Source organism: Hydra vulgaris, chromosome 07, assembly GCF_038396675.1.
Source record: "Hydra vulgaris chromosome 07, alternate assembly HydraT2T_AEP".
Lineage (NCBI taxonomy): Eukaryota > Metazoa > Cnidaria > Hydrozoa > Anthoathecata > Hydridae > Hydra > Hydra vulgaris.
In genome coordinates this window covers 36,543,677-36,557,936 of record NC_088926.1, presented here as the reverse complement: position 1 = coordinate 36,557,936, position 14,260 = coordinate 36,543,677, and the positions used below count along the sequence as shown (strand labels likewise).

Sequence of the window (14,260 nt, the reverse complement as noted above, 5' to 3'; positions counted from 1 at the left end):
CTTTAATTCTCATGTCAAATTTGAAAAGTCAATACAATCCTCACACTGGCACTGCTTAGTGGCTTTATTTGGTAATAAAACACAGATAGAAGCTATTTATTCAGCAACAGTTGTTTACACTTTTCCAATTTTTTTATCAACATAACCAGCATGATCTCTCTTACTTACAAGCTTCATTCTTAAAGGTAAAATTCCAATTTCAGAAAGTATTTAGACTCTATATATGATATATGCTCATTTTTTTTTGCTCATAAAATAAATCTCTCCAAAATGGTTTTTATTGTTTCTAGAATTGTAAAATAAGTTATTTCCAATAATCCCATTAGAAAAAAAAATTGTATAATTTTTTCTAATTACATTATTAGAAATAACTTTAAAAAAGCCTAATTTTTGACTTAATGGACCGTAGATTAAAAATTCAACATATTTGTAACATTTTTTTAAAATTTTTGTAATCTACACCATCGGCTTAAATCAAAAACCAAGTTCTTGAGATATTTAAGCATTTAATTGCAAAAATATGAGTCCAAAAATGCATTAAATGAGTTTAAGCAAAGTTTAGGTATGTCTTACAAAATATCCTATAAAACCCAAAATATTAAACACATTGTAATCTAAAATTTTGGCAATCTTTATGAAACATGCTTAACAAAATACTGAGAAACTTTTATAAAAATCTGAGATGGTTGAGTGGGGCTGATTTCTGAAATTGGACTGCTTGGCATGGAATGACCCAACTCCCAACTTAATAGTGGTTTCTTGAAACCTTGTTGGGAGTGAATTAAATTTAAAATATATATGCATATATATTTATTTATTAGAAAAATGCATTCAACGACTTTATGACTATAATATAACAATAATAGCAAATCATGAGTAAATTTTTGTAACCTGTTAAGTTTGCATGAAGTTTGCATAACTTTGAACTTGAGCAAAACTTACGCTAAGATTACACAAATTGTTGACTTATCAATTAATATATAAGCGTATATAATATAATATAATATATGACATATAGGTGTTGTAAATCAGCCCTCTGAAGACTAATTGGTTATTTAATTGGATAATTAGATTTTTAAATACATTTAATTTGTAACACATTAAAAGTTTTAATTCTAAAATAAAGTTATGAATTTATATAAAATAAATTAAAATTTTTTTGAAACCAATGTTAACTTATTGTTTAGAACATTTTCAATGAAAATTTTAAATGTTATTTTTTCTTCTTAAAAACACTTAATAAATTTATTTCAATATAATTATTATGTCTTCAAATAAAAAACTTCACATAAACTTAAGAAACAAGTATTTACTGGGATAATATGCGTTGGATGACATTCAAAGAGTTTTTGACGGAGCCATAAAAAATCTTGATATCGACGACGAACTTGATACTCTCCAGCTTCATATTCTTGTCTTGTTGACTATAGAAGAAAAACAATACTATATAAGTAAACTATATTATACAAGTTATAAAACTTTACTATACAAGTTTAATTACTTAAAAAGGTTACCATAAAAGTAATAAAAATTGCAATATGTAATATACAAATATTAGAACAAACAAATTAACAAAATAAATAGCAATTTTACCTTTGAAGTAACACAATAGCTAACATAGCCTTCAGTATGCTTCTCAGGTTTATCAACCCTAACAATAAGGTCTTGAGAATCAGAGCTAATAGAGCTGACATCAAGAATATCTTCGTCGATCGATAGTGATCTCATGATAGTGTTAACCTGTTGCTGTCCATCAAGAGAGGTGTATGTTAAACGAGCAATATTTTGTTCATTTTCATCTGAAACCTAATCAAGAAACACTGCTCAATTGAATAGACATATTAATACTAGCAATTAGTTATATCAGTTTTACTAGCAGCTTTACTGTTTAATGATAACAATAATGTGTGTGTGTGTGTGTGTGTATATATATATATGTATATATATATATATATATATATATATATATATATATATATATATATACATACATACATATATATGTACAACCAGGGTGGAAAATAACGGGCGGTCAACGGTCACTGACTGCCCTAAATGACTGAAATTGCTATTTTGACCTCTCAAAACGAATACTTCCCGGTCAAGGTTGACCGATTGAAAAAAAAAAGAGTTATATAACGTTTGACAAATTATCAGAATGTCTTTGAAAATGCATATACCAAAATTTCATAAAATGTAAATCTTTGAAAAAAGCTTCTAAAATAATTTTATAGTTTGTACGCTACTTTTAAATCGCTTTGTTAGTGAGTTATAAATGACGTAAACTATTAATTTTTTTTGCTTCACTTTTCAAGACTAATTTCATTTTACTGGTGGTGAAATCCATAACTGCTTTTTTCATAAATGATTGAAGTTCTTATTTTATTATTGTTTTAATAATAATATAATATTAACTAAGAACATTTTTTTATTCCTACATTTTATTTATATTTTCTTTATATCATTTTATTTATTTTTCTAATAACCTTTTGCTTCCAATTGCAATGAAAAAATGCCTTTATTTTTTATTTTAAGTTTAATTTATCTGTAGTCAATAAAACTTACAAATTATCGACTAAGAGCCGCACACCAAGCCCATCTGTGATGAAAATAACTTTTTTAGATTTCAATTAGTTAAAACTCTGGAAAAAAGAAAGTTTGTATTTGAAATTGTCGAGGTTTTTTGTGTTCACCGCATTTTGGGTCAAAACATTCTGTGGGTTGTCAATACAGTCGGTGAGGAAATTGTTTCTTTATGATGAGTTTTGAACAAGTTGTCGCTTGAGTTGCTTTGTGTGTCCACGCGGTCGGAGACTCTACTTTAAAGACTCTTTGTTCGGTTGATGCTGAGTGACTAAGAAGTTAACTTTAATATTTGGATTAATTTAAAATTACCAAATGCGCAACTGCATTTTTTTTCTACTATTGAAATCTTCAAAATATATATAATGTAATATAAAGTTTCGTTTTAAGTAACATAAATAATTTTGATAGTATTTCATAAAATGATTGTCGTGATTTTATTAAATATTAGTTCAGCAAGAGCTGAACTAAAGGCGGCGAGAGGCATTAACATTATTATCAACTAATTAACATTAGCAGTTTATAAAATGATTTTAAATGAAAATGAATGAAAGATATAAAATGATACAAATGAGATATAAAATGTGCAATCATTTTTCTTTTTCAACGTTGGTAATGATTGAAGTTCTTATTAATTATCATTTAAAATTAACTTAGAACATTTTCTCCTTCTTTTTCATTTATTTTTCTCATAACCTTTTCCGGCGATTTTCCGAAGTCATAGCAACGAATGAGTTATTTTTAAATAAATTTCAAATTAACAATTGCGAATTTGCACATTTTTTATATTATTAAATGAGAATCGTCAAACATCAACACTTTAAAATAGGGGGCGACTAATAAGAGACAAACAACACATTCATTTTTAACACAAGCAGGATCGGAATTGAAACCACCTGTTGAAAAGAAGAAAAAACTCAATAGAGAAAATTACAGCTAACAACAGCTCAAAAATGGGTAAACACTACTCTTGCAAAATATAATGCTATACCATTTATGTTATACCATTAAAATGTACTGTATGTCGTCAGTATGCTAAAAAAATTGATATTTATAAAGGGTATACGCTGGAATGGGGAAGCAATGAAGGTAGTTGCAGGATACAGCACAGTGCTGCAGTTGATCGTGCAAATGGTTTGCAACATCAAAGAGCCTACGAATTAGCAATGAAAAGTAAAGGAATGAATGTAATCGAACAAAATGATAAATTAAGCAACCTACAGAAAGAAATGCGGCAAACTAATTTTTTATCGGGCCTGAAAACCATGACCTGAAAACCATGATCTAAATTTAACAAGAAAAAAATTGGAGGTAGCATACTTTATTGCCAAAGAGCTTCCGCTTAGCGTATACCTTAAAATACTACGTTTAGAAGAAAATCATGGTGTAGAGTTTGGCCAAACGTATAGAAGTAAAATAACTTGTGAAACTTTTATTGATTACCTTGTTTTGAGTTTGTCAAATATTCTCAGAAATAAATTAAAAACACGAAATTACTTCAGTATTTTAATTGATGCATTAACAGATGTATCTGTAATTGAAAAAGAAGCTATATTTGTTATCAGTTTCGATCCTACTCCAATAGGAAAGACCGAGATGAGCGTTGAAGTATTTTTTCTTTCTATTTCTGATCTTCAATATGGAACATCTGAATGAGTTTTCAATATAAACAGTCATTCCCTTGAATCAGAAGGTATCGACAATTTTTGAAACTAAATTAGTTGGTTTTGGTGCTGATGGCGCAGCTGTATATAGAGGAAGTAGGACAAGTGTAAATGTATTATTTCAGAAAGAAATTCCATGGATAACTTATGATTGGTCTGTTGCACATTGCCTTGAGTTAACGTAAAAAGATAAATTTGAAGAAATAAAAGTGTTTAATGATGTCAATAACATCATTTTGAAAATGTATAACATTAATCCTAAACACTGGTGGCTGGTTTCAAAATAACACCAATAATTCATTTGCTGATGATAACATCGAAAAACTGTATGACTTTTATAATATGTCGTTACGTTAAGCTGGCTTCACTGGGAGTGTAAATAATATGTTAGATGCTTGGCATAACTTAGTTGGTTACACTGTCAAATATTTGGCACCAGACTAAACTGAGTACTGTTGAGTATAGTATCAAATATTTTCGAGTTCTATGAAAAAAGATTTTTTTTCCAATTCTACTTCTTGTTGAATTGTTGTTTGTATTGTCTGTTTCGAATGGAAAGGTTGAGCGTCTTTTTTCTCTTATGGATAGAATAAAAACTGACACAAGTAATTGCTTAACTGAAAACGGCTAAATAATTTAATTCGGGTGTGCACTGATGAAACAAATAGTGAAGAATTTGATGTGAATCCTGCCATTGTATTATAGGCCGAATATACATTGCGAAGGCCTACACAAGAAAGCCTAAAAATTTATTCAAAAAAAACTATAAAAACATTAATTGATTTAATTAATTGATCCATTAATTGATTATTTGAATCGCCATCAGACGAGTCTTTAGATTTAAAATCGTCTTTTGATGAAACTTTGGATAATGAATCAGATGAAACGAATCTTTAAAAAAACATTTTTAAGTTACATAAAACTTTGTTTTTTGTAACTTATGTAATTATTATGGTAGTATTACATAAAACGATACTTGATTAAGTATTCAGTTTAAATTATTTGGATATAATATAAAAACATTAATTTTTTATTTTTATAAAAAATAGAATACAAATAAGGAATACGAGTTCGTTCAATTTAAAGTATTAAGTTATTTTTTTATTTACAAATTTTCGTCATGCAGAATAATCACTATGATGAAAATTTAAACCAAAAAAAAATTAAAATTTTGACCGTCCAAAAAAAAAATTGACTGTCAATTTTATGTATTAGCCGGTCAGTTTGACTGCTCGACTTTGATTTCTTATTTTCTACGCTGTGTACAACCCTCGGAATTAGGGTCGGCATTCGGCAATGCCAACCTAACTGCCGACCTAAAAGTGTTTGAAATCGACAAAAAATTGCCAACCTCGATTCTGTCTTATGGTAAGACTTTAGTATAAAATTTATTTTGCCTACCTGATGCCGACATCTAAAAGATTGATGTCGGCAAATTATTGCTGACCTCATTTTTCCTAATTCCGAGGGTTGAATATATATACACACACACACATAAAATATATATAAATATATACATACATTATATATATATATATATATATACACACACACACACATAAAAAAAAAAATATATATATATATATATATATATATATATACACACATAAAATATATATAAATATATACTATATACATACATAATATATATATTTATATATATATATACATATATATATATATATATATATATATATATATATATATATATAAAATTGCTTAAATAACTTATATTGTTTAACTAGTATATTGTATATATTTAAATATAAACTGTATATTAGATGTATATGATATAAGGAAATAATTTAATTAGACAAATTGATTGCCCTTCCAATATTTCAAAGCCAAGAAACCGATGGATTTTCCAAAATAAGATAAAGTAAGACAAAGACAAAGTAATACAATAGTAAGACAATATTATGTAAGAAAATTTATGTAGGACAAAGCACATATTAGGAAGATATATTTCCCTTTTAAAATTAAGTAATATTTCTAGATCAAATGATGTTATTTAAGAAATCTCAATTGAAGTTTGTCATTTATGGAACAAAATGATGATACCATGTTTTACAGAAAAATCTTTGCAAAGAAAAGTAAAGTCTGCTATTCAAATTTATAAATTTGTTATTAAATTAACACAAAGTACAAATAAGAAGACAAAATTTATAAATAGCTCGAATAAATTGTTTGACTTTATGCCCAAAAATGCTAAATGTAAAAATCTAGAAGTCAAACTCTTTTATGAACTTCAGAAAAATGTTAATGGGTGAAAAGGCCAGTGAAGTATTGTGACAGAGCCTATAACAACACATCCACGAGATTGCAGAAGGTGTAATTAATGCAGTTAATGAGACATAGATTTGCAGAACTGCAGTCCAAAAAATATTTACAAAACTCGTGAATGAATTAAGCTTGATTCAGTCTTATATTGACTCTTCTAAAGAAATGTGCTGCTTACATTTCGATGGTAAGACCATAGACAAACAACATATTATAGCACTTGCATGTCAAGTAAGTCTACATCTTTTAAAAAATTAGAGAAAAGCTACTCTGTCTCTATTTATAACATGTTGCACAATATTATTTTAGAAGCTAATTTATCAAATAAAATTTCCATTTTAATGTCACACAATTGCAGTAACTAAAGGTTCTAAAAATGACAGGCTCGGCTCGAGCTCGTTTCGAACTAGAGATTCTTTGTTCGAGCTCGGCTCGTTAAGGAATAATATTGTTTGGGCTCGGCTTGTTTAACATGTTGCTCGAGCTCGACTGGTTTAAAACTCGAAATAATTATTGTAACCTGTTAGTTTAAAGCTCATTTAGTAAAAAAAAATTGTTCGTTAAAGGCTCGTCTGTAAATAATTTTTATTATATATTAATATATATAATATCACAATTTTATTTATTACATATATATTATTATAAAATAAATAAATATATATATATATATATTCCAGCTTTAATCGAGCCTATATGAACGAGCCTATGATTTTTTGTTCAAGCCAACTCGTTTACCATTCGAGTCGAACATGAACGAGCTCTTGTCGAGCCGATCACCGAGCTGTTCACGAACACGAGCCCGGATTTACAGCCCTACATACATACATACAGAATGGCAAGCTACAGTGCTAGCTCACTCCCACTAGAGTGTACCAAATATATATCACACACTAAATTTTAATATGCAGAATGCAGCATTTGGAATGATTTCATCCAGATATAAAAAAGTGGAAAATGAATTTACTATTAATTTAATAAATAAAGTTTGACATTATAAAATTGATTATATTCATATTATTCTGAACAAAATTAAATTAAATTTGCCTACAATAAAACCTATAATTTCATTACAAAAGAAATAATTGATTATAGAGAGAGGAATTCATTTTAAAATGCAACAAAATGAACATTTTAATAATTTAACTTTAATGTGTGTGTGTGTTAATTCACCTCCTCAAGGCCAAGAAGGCCACTACAGACAAGGAGGCTACTTATTTGTGGTTATAACCCTTCCTCAACTCTATAACTTTAAAACACGAACCTTGACAAACAAGGCTGTTGTGTGGAGGAACGAGTTGAGCTCAGTACTTCCAGGGACGTGGTGGGGATCGAACTCGGCATCTCTCCTTTATGAAGCGAGCGCTTTTAACTATTTTATTTCAAAAATTAATTTGGAGAAATTGTTTATTATTTACTCAATAAAATAAACCAAATAATGATATTATTTCATAATTATTTATATTTATAAAACTAATTCATTTTAAGATCTTTGTTTGCAGCATTTTTTCAATTTTTCTGCCAGTACCTCTGAAGTACCTAAATTACAAATAAAAAATACTACTTATACATTAACAAACATTATTGTTAATAATTACTAAAAAAATGCTATGCATAATCTGAATTATATAATAAAATACCTGGAGAGTATCCTGAAACATGCCTTCATCGTGTGTTCTATTATAAAATGATGTGGCATTCTGCATGGTCGTTTAGAACTGCAAGTGTTCTTACATAGGAAATGTCAATGCTTGTTAGAAATCTTTTTTGTTTTTCTGGACTTAAGCTTGAGATAAACAAGCTCCGTTGCATTCAGTTTGATTGTTACTATATGTGGTTGAAGTCTCTGTTTGAATGGTTACAAAATCTATTGTCTATGTTTCCGAACTTGACCAAATCCCTTCTCAGATAATGCTTCAAGAACTTAATGTCTTCTTTCTTATCCTTATCATCCTTATTTCTATGGTTTTATTAAATCAAATATGTTGGTTTTGTGAAATAAGAAAAGCACTCTTTTGAAAAAATGTTTACAATCTTTTTGTAGCTGCCCTCAGGTAGATGTAGCGTTTTAAGCATTTTTATCAAGTGTGGTATATTTTGGCCTTTTCGATGATTGTGGTCTTGATAATTTGCTTGGTCAAAATGAAGACATGGTTAAATCTATTATGCTCCAATAAATTTAATAAGCTTCCCTAGAATACAGGAACAAGTAATTATCTGGTTGGCATTCTCTCTGCACACTCCATCAACAAACCTGGAGTATTTTAAATACATCATTCCAGAAGTAAATAGACATCCAATATTGATGTTGATCTTTGTAGTACTGTAAACTTATTGAAATGTAAAACATTTCAATAAAAAAACTAAAATTTTAACATTGAACATGTAATAATTGAATGCTTATGTTAGTTAATTATTAATTTAACTCTTTTATCAAGATAAATCCAGTAGTACCTTCTGAACATTTATTAGAAAAAAAACTAATAAAACTCCACCTCCTTGTAGCTAGCTACAAAGAAGTAGATTTGCTAGGGTTTTTATAGCAGAGTTTTGCCTCCAACATGCTTTCTATAAATAGAGAAATGTTCAGAAGGTACTACTGGCTTAATTTTGGTAAAAGCAAGAGTTAAATTGATAATTAATTATAAAAAGAATTATTAATTTTCTATATATTAAATGCTAACTTTTAAGTTTAATTCACTAAAAATAGATATTAGTGGTGTGTTTAAAGCTAGCTTTAATTGCATCACTAATATCTACTTTAAGTGAATTAATGTGATATTTTAATTATAGATATTTTATTTATCTAGAGACACTTTCGAAAATCAACAAATTTTTTTTTTATGATTTTTTTTTAAGCATCTTTGCTTCCAACAAGACTGCAAACAACCACTAATTAAAGTTGGAAGTTACTGGAAGAGAAAAGATGAAGATTGTAGAGCAAGACAACGATTGACAAACGACTTGAAAGAATGGATATTATGTGATGCAAGATGAAGGAAGCCAATTCTGAAGAACTGATGTTTGAGGAAAAAAACTAGACGAATTAGAAGCACTTAGGAACAGTCACAGAAAAATTATGAAACTTAATTAAATAACGAGTGACACAAGAATGAATTTTAGCAGATGGCACAAGAGAAACTAGCTCTTTAGATCCAAGCAATCAGAGAGTGTTGGCTTCTTATCACAACAAGAATAAATGGTAGTATCATCAGCAAACAATGCCACTTAAGATGTGAGAATATCTGGAAGATCATTAATGTAAATTAAAAAGAGTATAGGGCCAAGGATAGAACCTTTAGGAACGCCTGAAGTTACAGAATAAGATGAAGATTGCTGTCCATCGAGGACAACTTTTATACTACGATTGGAAAGGAAGGATTCAATAATCTTAAAGATGATTACCATAAGAAGAAAGCTTATGGAGAAGACCAGCATGCCAAACTTTATCAAAAGCTTTAGAAATGTTAAGAGTGTGGCCTTAACCTCTCCGTCTTTATCTAATGCACAAACCTATCGGTTATTACTGTTAGCAAATCAGCTGTAAAACGAGAAGATCGAAATCCATATTGATGGTCAGAAAGTTAGTTATTAGATTCAAGATGAGAAACTAAGTGTTTGTTAATTAAAGATTCAAAAACCTTGCTTATGATAGGAAGAAGACTAATGGGACGGTAGTTAGACGAATCAGATTGCTCTCCAGAATTTTTGAAGATAGGGATAACAGATGCCGCTTTCTAGCAGGCTGGAAAACAAGACTCTGATAAGCACTTGTTGAATAGTTTTGAGAGTATAGACGACAGCTCCGGAGAACACTTATGCAAGATAATAACAGGTATGTTGTCCAGGCCACAAGCTGTAGAAGAGTCTAAGCAGGAAATCACTTTAGATACAGCAGCTGGAGTGATACGAATGTCAAGCAATGGATCAACCTGTTTGTTGGCAATCACAGGTAGAACGCAACTAGTGAAATCAAGAGATGATATTGATGAAAAGTTTTTAGCAAACAATTCAGCTTTGTCTTTAGGTGAGGTGACAAAGTCTGAACCATACAAAAGAGGTAGAATTAAAGATTTGCCCTTATTATTAATAGTATTAAAGATTCTCCAGAAGTCACGAGAGCCTAATTTTTGAGATATTTGGTCTAGGCTTGCCACCTCCATATAATGCACAATAAAATCTTTCAGTCACAGCAGTTAGCAAGTCAGCTATAGAACAAGAAGATCAAATACCGAATTGATTGTCTGACAGTAAACTAATTGACTCAAAATATGACATTTGAAATTTGTTTATTAAAAACTAAAAGACCAAATAGTTTAGAGAGAATTGAAGAAAGTTTTGAAGTCAATAACGAGAATGTTTTGAGATATGACTTTAGAAATGGAAGCTGGAGTGATTTGAACATCTAAGAGTATGGCCATAAGATTCTTAAGTCGAATTAGAAGAAAGGTTCTTTGCAAATAGTTTAGCCTTATCCTTCAAAATGCTAATAAGATCAGTCCCATGAATAAGAGATGGAATGTTAGACCTACCTTTGTTAATGACGCTGTTGAAGATTTTTCAAAAGTCTCAAGCGCCTAATTTTTGATATAAGATATGAAATTTAGCGAACTGGGAATAATGGAGCTTAGGACTTTAGCACCAGCAAGGTCAGTGATGCTAAAGCCGACCTATTCAGTATGATGAGCATTAAAGTCGCCAATAACAAAAATATTTGCAGTGGGGTAAACAGAGAGGACATGATCAATTTGATCAGAAATTACATCTAAAAGAGTGCATTCTTGAAAAGAAGGAGAAAAATATAGAACAAAAAGTTAGAGTGGAGAGGTGATAGAGTGAAAAGGTGCTAAGCAGAAGCAAATTAAATAATGGTCAAAGGATTCAAATCTGTTGTTGACTGATGTTCATCTTTACATACAAAATTTAAAAATAAACAAACAAAAAAACAATATAAAAATGATTAAACAAAGCTTTAAATAGTTTTAAAAAGAATTTAAATAACTTAATTTTTTTTAATACATAATTACTTACTGGAATATATTTACATGTAAGCTTACTATTTTTAAATTAGTAAAAATAACACTATAATTTAAATTAAGGGTGAATATTTATCAAACAATCATTAGAAGGAAACTGTTATTTATTCTAAGAGTTTCCCCTAATATTATATAAACATTAGTAAAAAAAAGAGAATTTTATTATTCTAAACACAATTAAAAACATGGCAGATTTTGAGTTTTATTTTAGTTGAGTTATATTTTTATTACACACCTAAAAGATATTGCTAATTCAGACTGGACGTTTTTAAATTAAAACTTGTTGATCTAGTTTTGAAAACTAAAACACCTTGCTAATAAGAAAAAGAAGACTGATCGGACGATAGTTGGAGGGGTCAGAATGTTCAACAGAGTTTTTAAAAATTGGAACCACTGACACCTTTTTCATGGACACAATTAAAGAGTTTATTAGATTAAATTCAACCTTTTTTCAGCCTTATTTAATAAATTGTTCACCAGTTTAGAAGTTTGTTTAAAAAAAGATTTCAAAAGTTTTTGAAGAAATACTAAAAAGAGCAAAATACTCATAGATGTTATTATTTAATAATTGTTTTAAAACCTGTTTATTTATTTATTTAGAGATTTTTAATTTTTATCACTAATTTATTTACTTATAAACTATATTAATTATTATGATATTGTCATTTTACACTTTTACTTATGTTCGAAGTATTTTGGTTAAATTAACAACCAACCTGTGTTGTTGATTTAGTTGATTTTTCAGATTTATTAGCGTATAAGTCTTCGTCTTGTTCTTGATCGTCAAAAGGGTTACAACTATCATCATTTGACTGATCTATGAATGGGTTATAATCATCGGACATTTCATTAATATTATTAGGAATTTTGTTAAAGAAAAATAATTCAGAAAAATAATTCAAAAATTTATTTTATATTTTGCTATGCCAAAAATCGAGACCAGCAAAATACAGAGATCGTAAATTTACGGCAATTAGCGTTTTGTCGCTAAAATTTATTTAATGACAATTGGGCCGTTGACTAGGGTGAACCGTCCTCCGTCCTCACTTTAAGACAAAATTTTCGTCTTCCTTTTACAAATTACTTTCACTAAAACGTTTTTAGCTTCATAAACAGTCCAATTCATTGTACTTCTTTTTAATTTGTACATCTTTCTATATATTCAGTTATTTTTAAGATAAAACAATCGAGTTACGGTTTTCAAAATCGTATGTTTTTTGTTCGACTTTGAAAGCCTTCAGTTAGGCGAAGTTTCTTAAATATACGTAAAATAAATATATTAAAAAATAAACGTTGAAATCCGTTAAACTTCGAAAAAAAGTTAATTAAACAGTTATGAAAGCCGTAAAAAGTTGTAGCTTTAACTTTTAATCGACTTTGAAAACCTTTAAAAGTCGTTTAAACTTAACTATAAAGGTGTTGAAAGCCGTAAAAAGTCGTAACTTTAATTTTATTCGACTTTGAAAACCTTTAAAAGTTGTTAAAACTTAATTAAAACGATGTTTGAAGTCGCAAAAAGTTGTAAACCAAAATTTTAAGGTTATGAAAATTGTATAAATTTGTTTACATTATATTTAACGAATTTGAAAACCTTATAACTTTGTGTATGTTATTTAACACTATTTAAACATTGAAAAACATCAAACAAATATGCCAAAGATCTATCGCTCGCTGGTTTGGCAGTACTTTCTGAAAGAATACAGGGGAGATAAAGCCTATTGTGTGTGCAATATCTGCATGAAAGACCTTAAAATAAGTTCTGGTTCAACATCGACCCTGAATGGTCACCTGCGATCCAACCATAAGGATGAGTACATCGAAGTGTGTCAGAATTAAAAGATACCAGATGAGGCAGAAGATGCCAAGGAGGACAAAGTTAAAGAGGCAGAAGATAAATTGAAAACAGTTAGTAAGTTTGTTAAATATTTGATGTTATTATGCGATGTAGCGAAGTTATACGACTTCATGTTAAATTTATTTGATTTTTTATTGATGGAAACAACGGTATCCGAAGTTAATTCAATGTTAACAAATGTATACGATTTTTTTAAGGTCACAGGAAAAGAAAAAAGGCACTAAAAGCCAGAAAGAATATGTGCTATCCAAAACAGAGCACCACTCAACTTCGTGGTGACATGGAGCTCTTGATTTACTCTGCAACTGACAAGGTAAATCAAGAGCCTTTCTCTATATGTAATCAGCCTTTCTCCAGGTGTGACTCTATCCCGTTCTAAAGACTGCTTACCCACTTTGACTCTAGGTTTAAGGTGAAAAGTGGTGCCTGTATAGCTTGTTTTAAGTTACCTCTCCTCTATAGGAATCTGCAGATGGCCATGAAGAGCATGTTTGACAAGGAGTTTCCTCATTGCGACCGAGTTGCAATCAGAACTGACATCTGGACCTCGCGCAACAACGATCCATTCATGACGGTGACTCTTCATTACATCACCAAGCACTGACAGCCATTGTTCATCTTATGGATAGATGTGCTTCTCTGAGGGTCAAAGAAATTAGAAAGGACAGTGTCACTGGAGTAGGTCCTTTCATGGCTGAGCTCATTGTAGAATATGAGAAACGATTCCCAAGAGGAGGATGTGACATCATGCCTTACGCTGTAAGCTGCCTGCTACACCCCTTCTTGAAACGCCAACAACTGCACGCTTATGGTGTAAGGGATAAGATTTTTGACAAATTGAAAGC

The 14,260-nt window shown here is 29.6% G+C and overlaps 1 protein-coding gene across 1 annotated transcript in view; it reads right to left on the bottom strand.

Moving 5' to 3' along the window:
- Positions 1 to 12,531, bottom strand: part of LOC100198080 (sorting nexin-7) — a 35,942-nt gene extending 23,411 nt beyond the window's left edge. Inside the window, exons 1-3 of the mRNA XM_065801770.1 lie at positions 12,277 to 12,531; positions 1,594 to 1,806; positions 1,314 to 1,424 (exon numbers count right to left, since the gene is read on the bottom strand). Coding sequence (XP_065657842.1) covers positions 1,314 to 1,424; positions 1,594 to 1,806; positions 12,277 to 12,405 — 453 coding nt within the window. The 5' untranslated portion in view covers positions 12,406 to 12,531. The remainder of the gene's footprint in view (positions 1 to 1,313; positions 1,425 to 1,593; positions 1,807 to 12,276) is intronic.
- Positions 12,532 to 14,260: the final 1,729 nt, after the last annotated feature.